Genomic DNA, 16,234 nt, shown 5'->3' with positions numbered 1-16,234 from the left:
AAAAAAAAAAAAAAAAAAAAAAAAAAGTGTGCATTCATTAGGGTCTGACAAAGACACAATCCGCTTTGTCCATTAAACTGCTCACAGACCTGCTTAATTGGCTTCAGTGTGGGGAGGGTGGGGACAGGGGAAGGAGGGGCCGCTTGCCCACTGGCTGGGGTTGTCAAGGGAATGGGCCCTGGGCGCTTGGAATGAGGGCGCGCCAGCAGGCTGGGGAGCCGCTGCTTCCACTGCAGCCTCCAGGGGGAGGGGCCCTCCTCCAGCCAGCAAGCACCTCATTATTCCCATCAGGGATGAACTCAAGTTGAAGGGCATCAGCCATGGCAGGAAAAAACTTCCCGGAGGCGGCCTGGGACTCCCAGGCAGGCAGACCCCCGGCGCCCGCCCATTGGTTGGGGAGTCGGAGTCGCAGATGCCAGGACAGAAACCAAACCTGCAGCAGGTACTCTCCCCCGCAAGCAGGAGAGATGGGTGCGGCCCGTAAGATGAGTTCCAACTTCTCTTCCCAACTTCACCTGAGGCCAGAGAGGCGTGAGCTGGCGAAGGCAGAGGGCTGAGAAGGGTGGGTTTGGCTTTGAAATGGTCAATTTCTTTCTGAGGTATCACCTGGAGGAGGTGCTCCCCAGGTGGCAGGGTGGTGGCGGCTGGGCCTCTCTATAAATGGCCCTCAGCCTCCCTGGCAGGTCAATTAATTGTTACTCAGGGACTTTAGAAAGAAACGGGGTACCAGGGATTCCCACTTAGCACCCCAGGAGCCCAAGGTGGCCCACAAAGAAGTGCTCGGAACTTCCAGAGGCCAGACCAGCTCCACACGAAGCATAATTGCTGGTGATTAAGTAATTGCCAGACTTTGTCCAATAAAAGTAGCACGTGACCGCGCCCAGCCTCCTGGGCCATCTCCAGAGGACAATGGTCTAGTGTTCTGTCCCTGCTGGCCCCGCTGCAGAAGGCAGGGGCTCTGCTCCCGACAAAAGCAACAGGTCCCGCTGGGGCGCGTACTCACACACAGGCCTCGGTGCCGTTGGGGAACACTTCACACTTCCCGCCATTCAAGCAGGTCTCGCTGGGCTGGGAACACCGCAGGCCTGGGGAGGGGCAAGAGGAGAGACAGGTCAGCCTCCGAGGCACCAGAGCCCTCAGCTGCGGGCGAGGCCACCCCAAGGGACACTGCCCTCCCCTCACCTTGGAGGCTCTGCGAGTAACAGGGCTGCTGGGGGCAAGCACCTCAGGAAGCCCCCCCTCCCAATGAACCCCAAGGGGCTTCAACATTCTGCCCAGAGTTCTGTAGTCAGAAACGGGGGAGGGGACGAACAGGTTGCCTGCATGGCAGGTGCACAGGTCATGCTCAAAGTGGGGAGTGGTGGCCTGAAATGCCACCTGGACAGCAGTGGTGAAAACCTGAGATGGCCCTCGGCCCTCTCCCAAACATTGCACCCCCACTCCATCTTCACTGGGGAGCCGAGTTGGGCTGGGGCCCCTATCCAGCCACCAGGATTGTCTTGCTGTTCAAACACGTTCTGCGAGGGGGCGGCGCTGAGGGGTGGCCACACTCTGGCTCCCCGTTCGTGGGAAAATGCGACAGCTGCAAGGCCAGCCGCCCCACCCGCCAACAAAGCGCCGGCCGGCAAGGAATCAGAGCAGCCCATTGTGGTGCCAGGGCGGCCTCCTGGGGCACCGGGACTGCACCCTGGGGACCTGGCCCCGCCTCCACAGACACCCAATACCTGCTCCCTCGGGCATCTTCAGGGCTGCCCCCCTCACACACATACACCGGGAGGGGAGGATGAAGATGCCCCATTTGGAAGGAGTTTGACCCCATTCCCGAGAAGAGATCAATTAATCAAGTCCCTCCCTCCCCATCTTACCAGGACGGTGTAAATTAAGCCCCTCATAGAGGCTGGGAGGGGGCATGACATGGAACTCTACCTTCTAGAAGTGAGGAACTAATTCCCCGCTCCAACTTCTGGAGGAATTGAATTAATCACCACTAGATTCCTCGGAGACCCCCTCCACGTTAAAAAGAGTAAGAGCCCCCTCCCCACGTCCCACTCTTCCCTCGGGCAAGATTTCCAAACTTGAACTCCGTGAAGTCAAAGTCCCACCAGCCGCAGCTGAGTCTTCTGCAAACCCGCCACCCCTCAAATTGTGAGTCGGGACAGGGGGCAGCGATCCGGCGTGGGGAGGAGACACTGGCGGGCGGGACGCCCAGGAGCCTGGGACCCTTGGGTCCTGGGTCCGTGCCCCTCGCCCTGGCCCTGCCTGAACTCTCCTAACGGGGTAGGGAGGCCGGGCCCGCCTCGCGCCCCGCTGCCCACCGCGCCCCGCAGCTCAGGGAAGGCGAACGCGGCGCCCGGGACCCCACACTCCGCGCCCCAACATCCGCCCCTGGCGTGGGCCAGGAACGAAGAAAAAAGATAAATGGCCCCCAAAGCAACAGGAAACCAAAACCAACTCGATTCAAATCGAAAAGTAGTAGGCAGTTCGCCTGCCCCGGCGGCGAGCCCCACGCGCGGCTAGTGAAGGGCGAGCCCCGGGCTGGGCCTCCGGGGGCGCCCGGCGCCCCATGCCGGCTTCCAATCCCTCTCCAGGAGCGGGCGGCAGAGTCCACCCCGACTGGGCAGACGGCGCGGGGAAAGGGTCAGTCCTTCTCCCCGAGTCCCAGGCTCCGGCTGTCCCCCTCCCAGCCCACCCCCGCCCCGGGACGCCGGGTCCCCCTCCCTCCCCACCCTGGCCGCCCGCTCCCAGCCACTCCGGGCGCGCGCGTAGGGCGCTGCCAAAGTTTCCGAAGGGCGCGGAAAGTTGCGGACCCGCAGTGGGCGGGCGCCTACCTCGTGCGCCGAGCGCGGGCAGCAGCGCCAGGCAGAGCAGGGGCGCCAGGAGCGGCGGCATGCCTGCCCGCCGGCTGCCCGCTGCGCCCGGTGGCGGCCTCCTGCGCCGGGCCGGCGGGGCTCACACCCACACGCGCGCGCCGGGAAATCCCACGAGCGGCAGCCCGCTGCTGCCCTCTCCTTCCTGGCTGGCGGGCGGCGCTGTGCTCTCTTGGCCACTCGGCCCGGGCTCCACGCCCCGGCTTGTCCCTCGGCTGCGCCGCACCCGCACCCCGCGCCCCTGCGCTCCCTCCCGTGGCCGAGGCACTAGTGAGGCGCAGGGCGGCTGCACGCTCCGCCCCCGCACACCGGCCCCGCCCCCAGGGCCCCTCTCTGGCCGCGCCCCTCCGCGTGCCCCCACCNCCGCACCCGCACCCCGCGCCCCTGCGCTCCCTCCCGTGGCCGAGGCACTAGTGAGGCGCAGGGCGGCTGCACGCTCCGCCCCCGCCGATCCCTCCGCACCCCTCGCCCCCTCTCTGGCCGCGCCCCTCCGCGTGCCCCCACCAGCCTTGCGCTTCCTAGAGCTGGGGCGCGCGTCCGGAGCCTCGGTCCTCCGGAGTTGGGGGCCACGGCGGTCCGGGGGCTCCGGGGCCGACCCTAGGGACTACTTCTCGTTCGAAAGTTTTTAGAGGCCAAAAGTTTTCCGTACTGCGGAAGGATCTGCCTCTGGCTGCCGCCGTATCGGCGACAATTGGCAACCATTTGCATCTCAATAGCAGAGGCTAGGGCCGGGCGGGGGAGAAAAGGGAGCCTGGAAGGGCAGTTCCCTGCGGGGAGCTGAGACCCGGGAGGTGAGGAGGAGCCTCCAAAGCCCAGTGTGGGAGACCCCAGTCTCGGGACGGGACGGGACCCTGGCAGAATTCGCGCCCTCGGCCGTCGCGGGTGCGCCCTGACCCAGGGGCTCCACCCCCAGAAGCCCCTTAGTCTCAGCTTTAACCCTCCCAGAGACCGAGGCCAGACACCCCTCCTGGCTTTAAACTGCCGGGTCACTTGACCCAGAGGGATGGTGACGCCACGGCCACAGCCTCTGACAAGGGGGTTCTGGGAGCCCCAAGGGAACCGCCTAGGGCCAACGGATGGATTGCACACCCGCTCCCCCAGGAGGAGCCCCGCTCGGGACGCTCCTTGGTCGCTGTCCTGCCCCTCCCCCTGGAGCCTCCCACCTAAGGTGCCCCGCAAAGCCTGGGTCATGCAGATCCGCCGCTAGCGCCAGCAGCCCTGGCCCTTCCCACGTGCTCCTTCCGGATGATTTATTTCAACCCCCACCGCGATGCCAGATTTGGGCATCCTGTGCCACGGTGGGCTAAGCTCTGGGCGTCCAAAATGCCTGTGATAGTCCTAGGAAACCAGAATTCATGGCCTCCCACTGGGGACAGATAGCCTGCCCCATCCTAACAGGATGGTGAATGCGCTGGCAGGAGACAGGAGGCACATCCACCCAGCCCCTAATCCTGAAGGCCTTCCTGGAGTAGGTGGGTGCCAGAGAGGGAGCCTTAAAGGTGGAGAGGGACCTAGCCTGGTAAAGGGCACTGGGGCACGAGATGCCACAGGACAGCAGAAAACCTGGTGACTGGCAGAGAAGCAGCTCTTGCCAGGGAGGCCCAGAAAGGTTGCACACCTGCCCCTGCCCCGCCCTTCTTGGCACACCTGTTGCAGGGCACTGGTCGCAGGGCGACTTCTCTTGTGGTCAGGGCCTGGCCAGGAGGCACCTGGAGGCAGCAGGGGTGTTTATACAACAGTAGCAGGAGCCTGGAAGAGCAGATTTTCATAGAAGGAAGAGGGGGCTACAAAGACCCTCCCCTGCTCCCCCCCAGTCACAGACTCAGCGCTCTGCACACCACAACCCCCTCTTCCCAGATGGACCGAAGGTCTCAAGCCAGTCCAGCCTGGCGCTTCTCCTGGAGCCACTGCCTGTATGCTGTCCGTTGTGTCTTTGCCAATAGACCCCAGGCCCAAGGTGAAGACCCACCCAGCCCTGGCTTGGGAGCAGCCCTGGAGGAGGGGGCCCTGGAGGAGGGGCATCTTACCTGGGTCTGCTCCGCTGTGCCCACTCTACTCTCATTAGCCCACAGAACACCAGGGCAACCATGCCTCCAACCCTTGTGCCTCCTGAGAAACCCTTGGGCGTCTGGGGTAGAGGATACCCCAGGAAAACCAGAAGTGGCTGGGGCTGGGGAGGGGTTCCCTCCCCTCCAAGCATGGGAAGGGGGTGGGGCAGCCCTGGCAAGTGGGTGTGAAGCTTGTACACCCACACATTAGACTGGCGGTTTCTGGCCTCCCTCTTGCCTCTTTTTCTGAACCTTCCCAGGCCAGGGGTTTTGAGGCGGGGGTGGGATCGGGGTCCTGATGGTCTAGGACCTGGAGCTCTTTTATGAAGCAGGCAGCCCTGTATGGTGGACGGCAAGAAGCTGAACTGGGGGGCAGCAATGTGAATTGGGCTTCCTGTCCTGCTTATGTGGGGGCTGAGACAAGGTCCGAAGGGCAGTCCCCTGCACAGGCTGCGGAATGAGCACGCCCCATGCTGACGGGGGGACCTGGAGCCCGTGGGGGTGAGGCTGCAGGCTGGCTCGTGGAACGGAGGGGCGAGTGTCCAGCAGCCACTTTCTTCTCCAGGGGCTGCCTCAGGTTCCGGGCATCTCCCCTGAAGGGGAGAAGGCCCTCACACTGCACACCCAGCCAGCTGCGCGGGGCCAGTTCCCCTTTCTCTTGCCATCGTCAGGGTGGGCTGGGGAGGCCGTGGTGACATTGGCCCATTCCTTTCCCCCAAGAAAGCCCATCCCAGCATCTTCCTGTTGGGGTCCAGCATGGCTTGTCTTCTTGGGGCAGGGGATCGGCGTGTTTAAAGGCCCGCAGGGTTCTCAGGTACAGCTAGGCCTGGGAGTCCTGGTCCTGGAGTGCGGGCCCCGCCCTCCTAGCAGCGATTCCCGATTCCTCATGACACCTCAGTTGTTGCCGCAGCCTGGGGGGTGGGGTAACGTGATGATCCGGATCTTTCTGGCTCAGGGTCAGGCCAGGTTGGGCCTTGGTCTTCAGCAGACAGGTGGGCCCCCCTCAGAGGCTAGGTGGGCTGGAGTGTACACAACGGGCTGGGTGAACTGCTGCCCTCGCGAATCATCCACAACGTGGGGGAGCTGGCCGGACTTAGGGTAAAGGCAAGGTCTGCTGTATGTGGGTTAGAGAGGGGAGGGTTGTTAGGGGAGGAGCAACTGGGCTGAGGGTGGGGGTGGCCTGTGAGGGCGCACTGGCCTGGCAGGAGGTGCCAGCTGGGGCAGCTGCGGGAAGACCCCAGAACACAAAGGGTAGGGCCCTTCCACCTTTAGAAGTTGATTGTAAAACAGACCTGAACTGCTCGCAAAGAGAGAGCCAGTGAGTGTCCAGCCTCTTACTCCAGCCCTTGACTTCCATAGCCAGACCCAGGCCCAGCACTGGACTCTGACTGGCTGGGCCACCGAGGGACCATTGGTGTCCCCTGGGCCTCAGTTTCTCCCACTATGACATGATTTCTAAGGTCCTGTCTGCCTTTTTCCCACTTAAAACCAACCTGGAACATTTCCCAGCGATTTGAGCATCTTACCAGGACGTAGTTTTAGTGGCTGTGTGGTATCGTGTCGGGCGGACAGGCCAGGCGGGCTAGCCGGTCCCCTGTGAGCAGAGAGCCTCCACAGGGGGCGCGTGTGGGGGCTCCACCTCTTTCCTGAGGGCGAATCCAGGCTGACCTCGCAGGGTTCCCCTCGTTCTCAGAAAGGAGACCGGGGGCTCAAACTTGCCCCTTCCTTGCGCCCATGCAGAGTCCAGTGTGCACCCTAGGCCAGCATCGGCAGGCCTGACGGGGGAGTCCCCCTGTGCCCTGGACTCCAGGCCATCTGCGTGGGGTCAGTTCCCTGCTCCTATTTCTCTGTGTCTTTACTCTGCTGAAGTGACCTGTCCCTCCTCCGCCTTCACCTCCTCCAGAAAGCCACCCTAGAGCCCCTCGGCCTCCCCACTCCCAACACTGGTCTTACGGCGTTTGCAGGGGCGTGTATGGTCCTGGACGCAGGGACCTTTCGCTGTGGGTCCCGCTCGAACCCACTGATGCAGACTGACCTGTGACTGATGGAGGGGACAGGTGCCTGCCCCTGCTGGGGAGCCTGTTCACCTGGGGCCCGCAGCGCTCACTATTTGGGAGCCCCGAGGCCTCTGGGCAGCTCAGGGCCAGGGCAAGAGTTGGCCATGAGCCCCCTCCTGCCCACGAGGCTGAGAAGGGGGGTCAGAACCCCAGAAGCAGGCATAGAACCTGGGGAGTGTGCTGCCCGGGCAAGTCCCCGACAGGTAGCTTCCCCAGCAGATGAGCTGACGAGGCCTGGCTGGTGTGGGTTCTGAGAGCCATGGGACTGGCCCATGGGGCCCACCCAGTACTTGTCATTTGAGAAATGGGCTTCAAGGTCGCCAGAGCAGTGCAGGCCCTGACAGAGACCATCTGCCCATCCTTTCTTGGGGACTCAGGCTCAGAGACCGCCTGCCTCTCCCCAGCACCCCCTGCACTGACTGTTCGGTGCACAGACTCCAACAGCAGGTGGTCCTGGGCATGGCCTCCCAAGTCCTGAGAAGGAGGGGCCCCTCTCCAGCCCCCAGGTTGCCTCAGCTGCCCACGGAGCGTGGGCTGAGTTGGGCCTGTGGTTAGGTCACTCAGGGTTCAGTGATCACCTCTGAGTTCCCCCTGTGATCACCTCTGAGTTCCCCCTCTGAGACAGTCAGCCTCAGAGGAGGAAAGGCCTGGCCAGGGACTCCAGGGCACCTTGCCAGGCGAGGGGGGGCCTGCTGAGAAGTGAGCCAGGTATGCCCAAATCAAGGGGGGCTGCGTGGAGGAGGGACGTGGTGGGGTGTGGGCTCAGAGCTGTCTGAGCTCAGAGCTCAGAGCGGACACCTCCAGGCAGGGGCCAGCCAAGGCGGGCAGCCCTGACAGGGGAGATGTCCCCATGTCCATTTCACGGACTGGGCACTGATGCTCCCGGTGGGGTTGTGAAGCCCAGCCTGGCACCCGGGTCTGCTCACACCAGTCCCCACCCTCACGGATCCTGGGTCCCTACAGAGCCTGCTGGGGGTGCTCCAAGGGGGACTATAGCTCTGGGGCGCTCCCACTCTGCCTGGCCCTACAGGCTGTGCTCAGAACTGTCTCCAAAAAAGAAAGGGCCCCGGGGGACGAAACTGCTCTGCCCCTCCCCCTGGGCATCGGTACAGACAGAGCCTTCACAGGCCTGAGTCACTCATGGAAAAGCCAGCCAGGCTGAGTTCCTCCTCTTCCATCTATCTCTCCCTCCCCCCTTCCTTCCCTATCTTCCTTCCCTTTCTTTCTTTCTGGGGTTAAAAATAGCCGAAAATTTCCTTTTAAAAATCCATTTCTATTTTTACAGGGAAGACTGAGTCTTCCCACAGCGGAATCCTTCTGCCGCAGCAGGAATTGCTGAAGAGGGGGACCAGGAGCTCCTACAGACCATTCCCTCCCCCGCAGCCCCTGTGTTCCCCCGCCCCCCACACCCCCAGGTGAGGCTCACCACCCTCGGCCTCAGCCATCCATCCGCCTGCGGGAACTCTCAGCCCCTCGCGGGCTTCTCCCATTTGCTCCAGACACATTTGAACATGTTTAAAACCCCCCGGCCTCCCCCACACTTCCCCCACAGCCCACTGCTAAAACGAAGATGGGCCTGGAAATGGGGGTTCGGGTTTCAGGGAGCACAGGGAATTCTGTTCCCGGAGCCAAACGGAGCACGGGCATTAGCAGGTATAGCACATCTGTGAGTTATTTTATGTCTCCAGGGGGAAGGGAAAAAAAAAAAACCCCAACAATCCTTAAGTAAGACCAGAATGTGCCTATATTTCTGCCTTGACAGCTCAGGAAAAAATTTGCCAAAAACCAGAGGCGCTGCTGAGTGTTAGCGTGGGAATGTTAGTTTAGTCAGAGACTTGCTCTGGGCCATTTAAATAAAAACAGGCACTTTGGTGGCAAATGCCAGCGAGACATGCCTGCCACAGAGCTTCTGCAGACAGGAAAGGGGGTTTTGGGAACCTGCCCCGTCCCTTTTTTCTTGGCCTCTCCAGCCTTCTTCTTATCATCACAATCAACATTTCACTGGTAAACATTTGGTGCAGTAATTTTCAAAAATCAGCAAGGAAAGTCAGGTCTTTCATGTGGCTGCGACTGCGCTGCCCTGGCTGGAAGAGCTGGCATCTCAGGGCCGCCCGAGCCTGTCTCCGAGGGTGTTTCAGCTGCTTGAGGGTCTTTGCACAACCTGAGTCCGATGGCAGAGGGAACATAAGTCAGATGGCAGAGGGAGGATGCAAATCGCTGCACTGATGTTGGAGACCGCAGGCCTATGGGATTAGGTTGCAGGTTCCCAGGGGCTCGCAGGGGCCGGAGGGCCAAGAGGACCGGAGCTGGGCTGGTGGACATCGGAAGCCATGGCCACTGCCCCTCTTTGTCCAGGAGGCTGGTGCTCAGCCAAGTGATCTGCATTCACAGCGGTTCCCTGAGCCAAGGGTGCCGACTTGGCCGTGCAGATACCTTGAGGCCACCCCGTGAAGCTGGAGAGTGAGGCCTCGCTGACTTTCTCACCATGGTTCCTGCATCAAAGGAAAGCTGGTTCCCATCTCCTGAGGGTGGGGCCGGGAAGGGGTGACAGGGGCCCACCTGCTGGTGCAGGTGGGGGGTAGTTACCCTCTGCCACGCATCCCTCAGCGACTCTGGGTGAGCTGGGAAGTCCCTCTGTGACAGATACCCCCTCGCCCCTCCCTGGGGACCTCACTCTTTGGGGGGGTGTCTGTTATTTTCCTGAAGAGGGGGGTCCTGAGTGTGGTTATACTAATGTCTGCTCCTCGCTTAGAACATCGAGCCTTGGAGTTAACTTGAGGGAAGAACCAAGAAGCAAAGCAGATGCCGTGGGCGTTGAGACCCCCTGTGCTCCACCCCCATAGCCTGGGAGCTCCCAAAGCTGGGGCTGCAGAGAGGCCTTGGCCCTCCCACACCCAACCCGACCCTGGCTGCTGCAGAGGGCTGGCTGGTCCTGGGGAGCCTGACGCCGTGTGCCCAGTCACAGGCTGTGGCGGCCTGCCTGTCCATCCGTCCACCCGTCTGTCCTGTGCCCGGGCTCTCACCGGGCCAGGGCTGCAACCCCAGTCACCAGTTACAGACCTGGTACCAGTGCTAAGAGGCCACTGTGCCCCGACCTCTCCCATCGGCCCGGCCCTGGCTCCGCTGACCCCCAGCCTGGGCACAGACTGAGGAGTGAACTGGGCAGCGGACAGACATTGCACAGCTGCTGGAGGGGTTTAAGCAGGGGGTCCCGCGTGGAGCAGGATGGTACCCTGGCCCGGATGGGGAATGTATCCGTGGGGAACCTTCCCCACTGTGCTGGGTGCTGGGGTGGGACCAAGACGAGGGTCCATTGGGTGGCACTGTGTGCCCCAGGAAGGAGGAAGACAGTAAACAGGGATTTGCTGTGGGGGTTGAAGGTTGGGTGTGGGGTGTGGGGGGCGGATGGTGGGGGGCTATAGGGCAGGGGCCAGGTGGAGTAATGGAGGCCTTTCAGGTGGGGGTCAGTGCAGGAGGCTTCTCTGAGGAGGTGACAGAGGAGCAGAGACACGAGGAAGGGAGGGACTGGGCCGCACAGGTGTCTGGGCAGAACGTTCAGCTAAGGCTCCAGCTCACCCCCCTCTGTGGCCCCTGCCCTGCCTGACTGGCCGTGGACGTCCCCACACTGTCAGGGCTCGCTTGTGCCTTTAGCCTGAGGCCGTGGTAGGTCCTTCTGTTAAAATCGGGGCGAATTCATCGCTGTCCGGCGCCGTCTCTCTTGCGGTGCCTGCCCGCCGGGCAGAAGGTGATCCCTGGCTTGTCACCAGCTGCCCATGGCGTGTTATGACTTGAGTTGTGTCTCCCGAAGATATGCTGGATGGGCTCCCCCGAAACGTGTGAAATGTGTCCTTATTTGAAAACAGGGTTTTTGCAGATGTGATCAAGTTAAGATGGTGTCAGACTGCGGTAGGGTGGGCTCTCATCCAATGACTGATGTCCTGAGAGGGACATTTGGACACAGATACACAGACAGAGATGGGGTGATGTGGCCACAAGCCCAGGAACACCCAGGATTGCCAACAACCGTCAGAAGTGGGCAGGAGGGACCCTCCCTAGGAGCCTGTGGAGGAAACCCTGCGGCCCAGACTTGCATGTCAGGCTTTTGGCCTTAGAACTGGGAGGGAATGGAGTTCTGTTGTCTGAAGCCTTTGAGTTTAAGGTCACTTTTACTTAGGCCCCAGGAGACTAGCACAAGGGGTAAAGGTATTCTAATGCAAAAAAAAAAAAAGCTAGTTTTTACTTTCAGGAGCTTTGCACAAGGCTGGGGGCAGGGGTGGCAAGCCGTGAGTGAGGCTGCAGGACGAGGCCCACTCACGCTCATGAGAGGGAGGGCAGAGCCCAGGTGTGCCCACCTGCTGGCCTGTGGCGACAGCAGGCCCCTCTTTAGATGAAACGGCACAATATGATGACTTTATGGCTGTCCCATCATGAAGTGGGACTCTCTGGTCATCACAGGGAGTGGGGACAGTGTCGCTAGGTCCCAGGCTCTCCAGCAGCTAAAGGGCTCTGTGTTCTGTGTCCGCTGGTCCAGTCTGCTTCAGGCCACACAGCGGGCCAACAGATGACACGCTTGTCCCATCAGGGTCAACACTGCAAAGTGCCACAATCTCGAAGCGTGAATGTGCCCTGTCACCTCTGTCCAGGCTCCAACTGGACCGACCCATGGCCGAGGCTTTCTAGAAAACATGGAACGAGGGGAGGGGGAGGTAGAAGAGGGTAAAGGGGGTCAAATATATGGTGATGGAAGGAGAACTGACTCTGGGTGGTGAGCACACAATGTGACGATGTAGTACAGAATTGTACACTTAAAACCTATGTAACTTTACTAACCATTGTCACCCCAATAAATTTTAATTAAGAAAAAAGTTAATAGGCAAATATAAGATGACAATAAATTTTTATCTTCTCCATGATAGAAAAGGCAAAACAAAACACGGAACAGAGGTGATGGCGATTGCACGGAGGGCCACTTGCTACATCCAGCCTTCTCCAGCAGAGCTTCCAAGGAGGGGCCAGAACGACCCAAAGGGGTTAGTGTGGGTTACAGCGCCCCGAGTTCACTTTAAAAGAGGAAACTAGATAAGGGTGGGTTCAAGTTCCCTGTTATTCAGGTAAAACATGAGGACACTGCATTTTTCCTCACTTGTCTGAGATTGTGGTTTCTTCTGGGCGGCTCTTCCTTAGGAGACAGGCGGCCCTGGAGGCCGGCGACAGGTCCTCACAGGAACTGCGCCTCCCGTTTCTACTGACAGAGGGGACGGTCGCTTTTCTGAATCTTCGTGAACTGGTCCCCTGAAAATGCAGGCTGGGCCGGGAGTCCTTAAGGGGTGGTACCTGTGCCTTCCTTGCTCAAATCAACTTGAGGAGCCCTCAAGGGTCCAGGTGTGGGGGCCGTGCCCTTGCTCTGCTGAGATCTGTGTCCCAGCCCAGCCAGCGACTGAGCCGGCCCAGAGAAACCACATCTGGCCTTTCCTTTTCCTAGTCGGCTCCTCTTCTCATGCAAAAACATAGAATTTGGTTTCCACAGGAGACTCTGGACAGCAGGGAGGCGACACCCCCTAGAGTGGCACGGCCCCACAGAGTGGTCCCAGCTTAGCCCACAGCTGCTGGCCTTGGCCGTACAGACACAGTGAGCGGAGGTTTCCTCCCATGTTGGAATGGCGCTCACGCCTCAGGGCCACCAAGGACGCCCTATTGTGGCCACAGGGGGCGGGTTCTGGAAGAAGGGCCGACAGGACTCAGCAACTGTGGGTCGTGCTCTGGGCCCTTCGCTCCTGCCACACACAACCTAGGAAGGTCTCAGCTCCAAGGACTGCGGCAGGCCAGAGGCGCAGACCGGCTTCCCACTGGATAGATGGGGAGGAGGCAGGGCTGGCCTTCCAGGGGTGCTGGTCAACCCGCCACCTCACTGATTCCTCCCCCCCACCCCCACCCCACACACACACTGCCGGAGCTGGCCCTGGGGTGAGACAGACATGGCTTGTGTCCTGAGAGGCTATGGAAGAAGGAAAAGGCTGTGAGATTTGGGGAGCCCAGTCTCAGCTGCCGCCCCGACCCCCAACAGGAGGCCCTACCTCCTTGGAGCTCAGAGCACAGGAAATGGCCTCCCGACATGGGCCCCTCCCAATGGGACAGACCGGATTCCATGGGGACCCTCTCTCAGACACTGCAGTGGATGGAAGGCAGTGATCCTGAGAGCCACACAGGCCAAGGCCAGGGAGCCGGAGTGGGAGCAACTTAGGGGAGAGAGGCTTGGGGGACCATGCTGGAACACGGCCTTCTGACTAGGGCATCCTCCCCCTGCTCACAGCTAAGCCAGGGGCAGCCTCTGAGCCCCCCAAGAGGGGAAACTGAGGCAGAGAACCCCAGGGTGGGGGCCACACTTGTGAGCGTGTCACTCTCCCATCTCTGTGGGGAGCAACATTTTTTAATTTTCACATCAAGCTCAGTTTAGGAAAAACAAACATGTTTACTGTTTACATTTTGTTACACAAATAACAATAACTTTTTTCCCTTGAAGGAAACCAAAATGTCCTATACACCCAGTGCTGCCTCATTGCCTTTGGATTTTCATGCTACGTGAATTCCCCACGTGCATGCGTTAAAACTGATTTTTCCCCTGTTAATCTGTCCCTGTGATTGTTAGCCCAGCTAGAGGAATTTAGGAGGTGGGAGGAAACGTGTTCTATTTCTTGAGCCCCCACAGAGTACAAACTGGGGACCTTCTGAGCCAGCACATGACAGCGTTACCCTTACTCTCTGTCATCCTACCTGTGGTCATACCCCTCCAGTGGCAGGGAGCCCATCACCTGAAGCCCAGGGTCCTCAGTGTGTCTTGAAGTCGGGAAGGCTCTGGGTTCCGGGCGGGCCAGGAGCCCCACGCTCATGTCGGTCAGATGGAACGAAATGGAACAGGAAGCTAGACCTGGATGGGCTGTACTCCAAAAGCCCTGGGGTCTCTCGGGGGCATCCTGTGACCCAGCTGCAGGGGAGGCCCCTGCGGCCTGGTGGTGGTCAGAGTCCCCGTGGCTGGGGTGAGTGGGGGCACATGCGGGGGGCCAGTGTTACTTTCCTCGGACATGTTTGGAGCTCGTCTGAGACACCGTGCGTCTGGGGCTGGCCCGAGACAAATGGCTTCCTCGGTGGGAGGCGGGGAGGGCCGGCTGGTATAAGCAGGAGGAGCGCCTGAGGCCCACATTCCCCATGCCCCGCCCTGGACCTCAGGCCCTCTCGACTGGTGTCTCCCGGGCAGCCTGGCGTCCTAGGACCCGAGAGTGAAGACTCCGCGAGGCTGACCCGAGACACCCGGGTGCTTGAGAGGGGACGGAGTGGGGTGCCCACCGTGGCTATCCACCCACACGTTCCTTAATAGTCCCCGTTGTGTGAAGTGTGTGTGTTCACGTTTTAGAAATCAAGTTTACGTTTGGCTTAGAGTACCAATGCTGTGTGCCCCAGGTAAGGCTTCAGAATAAATAGGTTGTGTTTTGTCCCGTGGGCTTCTGCTCTCCCCGGGACCCCATGTGTTGAGCTCTGTATTGAGAAGCTTCACCTCAAGTGTCAACCCCAGACAGGAGGGGCACCCGACAGACAGACGCTTGAACTGGGGTGCCAACTGACTTCATGTCGGGTAAAGAGTTTCCAGAATTGCTCCTAAAGCCTGAGGGAGAGCTTGGGGTTGCGTCTCGGGCCTTGAGGTCGGGACTCCCTGATCCACATCTCTTGACTGTGGTCTAGCAAGCTGGGTGGCCGTAGGCAGGTGACTTTCCTGCCCTGAGTTTCAGGCTCCTCACCTGTAGAATGGACTCGCTTCTGGAAACAGGGAAGGGATGAAATAGACTAAGCGGATGCTCGGTGCTTCTATGTCTAGGCCAGCACTCTCAGTGGACAGCTGTGGTTCGGGGACCCACAGCTCCCCCAACATCTGCCCATGTGTTTGGACTTCCAGGTCCAGGGGTGGGCCTGTGACCCAGGCTGACCAGGACAGGGATGCAGGCTTTGTGAAGAGCCCTGTTTCACGAGAGTTGCTGAGCTGGGGTGGGGGTGGGGGGCAGAGAGACACAGGCCATCTTTCCCACACTGTAGGGAGTGGAGCCCAAGAGCCCAGAGACAGACAGGGGAAAAGTCCAGATGGCATTGCTGGAGCACCTGGATTCGGCCACACCTGAAGCTGTATCAATAACCCCATTTATTCTCCCAGGGCTTTCCTGCTCACAAAGCAACTAAACACTCATCTGCCCCTTTCGCACACCGTGTTCTTGCTGGAGGCTGGGCAAGACTATCCTGCCTGCAAGACCACTGGGACACCAAGGGCTGAGGGAGAAAGGACAGCGTTCGGGGTGGCACAGGGAGCTGGACGCACAGCCAGGATGAGAGCCCAGGCCCCTCTCCCTCTTCAGCCCTTCCAGCCGCCCCCTGCTGGGGCAAGCCCGCCTGTCTCCCTGGTGTGTGTGTGAATAACTGGCTAGAGCTGGGGGGGCCTGGCGGCCAACCAGCAGCCAGCACCAAGAGGCCTGCCCTCCACCCTCACTGCTCCTCATGCCACTGCCAAGCCAGCCTTTTGACAAAGCCCCTGTGGCCAGTGACCTCCGAGTAGACCCCTCAGCCCAAAGCCTGTCACAGCAGAGCCGATCCACCCACTTCCTTCCCAGGTCACTGTGGCCGGCTGGGGGCTGCACCACTTGCCACCTGGGGCCCAAAGCCCTCTTCCCACCCGGGCATAGCAATGGGCACCCCCGCTCCAGCCACGGGCCCTCCACCAGCCCCCGTGCCCACTTCCTCAGCCTGAACCCAGAGGAACCGGCCATCTGGCCAGGCAGCGGGTTGAGGGGAGGGCGTTGGCTCCACTCGGGAAGTGGCCCGACCCAGATGTTCTCGGCGAGCTGAGCTGCGCCCACCGCCTTCATCCCAGGGCTGAGCAGGTGTTTCCGCGTCCAGGCGCTCGGGGACCTCAGAGCTTCGCAGCGGGAACCAGAGGTTCCCAGAGGCCCCACCGCCAGGCCGCAGTTCTTGTTCACTCTTAGAAGAAAGTTTCTATCCACCTTGGCAGGAGCTGGGCTGTGGTGTGTGCCCCCGAGACCACCAGGATATGGCCCTGCCCTGCCCCGCGAGCCAGCCAGGAACCAGCCAGACCAGCCTGGCCATTGTTGGGCAAGTCTCCCTTCTGTTCTGAGATCACCAGGGGTTTGTTGTCCGGCTGGGAGCCACAGAGTTGGGCTCTCCCTTCGCTTGGCGAGTCCTCGCTGTTCCCTAGTCAGGTGCAGCT

The 16,234-nt window shown here is 60.7% G+C and overlaps 1 protein-coding gene across 1 annotated transcript in view; it reads right to left on the bottom strand.

Annotated features, from left to right (window-relative positions):
* Positions 1-3,118, bottom strand: part of NOTCH1 (notch receptor 1) — a 46,869-nt gene extending 43,751 nt beyond the window's left edge. Inside the window, exons 1-2 of the mRNA XM_019639926.1 lie at positions 2,829-3,118; positions 1,004-1,085 (exon numbers count right to left, since the gene is read on the bottom strand). Coding sequence (XP_019495471.1) covers positions 1,004-1,085; positions 2,829-2,889 — 143 coding nt within the window. The 5' untranslated portion in view covers positions 2,890-3,118. The remainder of the gene's footprint in view (positions 1-1,003; positions 1,086-2,828) is intronic.
* Between the last annotated feature and the right edge of the window lie 13,116 nt (positions 3,119-16,234).

The sequence above is a fragment of the Hipposideros armiger genome, unplaced genomic scaffold, assembly GCF_001890085.2.
Source record: "Hipposideros armiger isolate ML-2016 unplaced genomic scaffold, ASM189008v1 scaffold_3, whole genome shotgun sequence".
Lineage (NCBI taxonomy): Eukaryota > Metazoa > Chordata > Mammalia > Chiroptera > Hipposideridae > Hipposideros > Hipposideros armiger.
The sequence above is the reverse complement of the archived record's forward strand: the minus strand, read 5'-3'. Positions and strand labels throughout refer to the sequence as shown.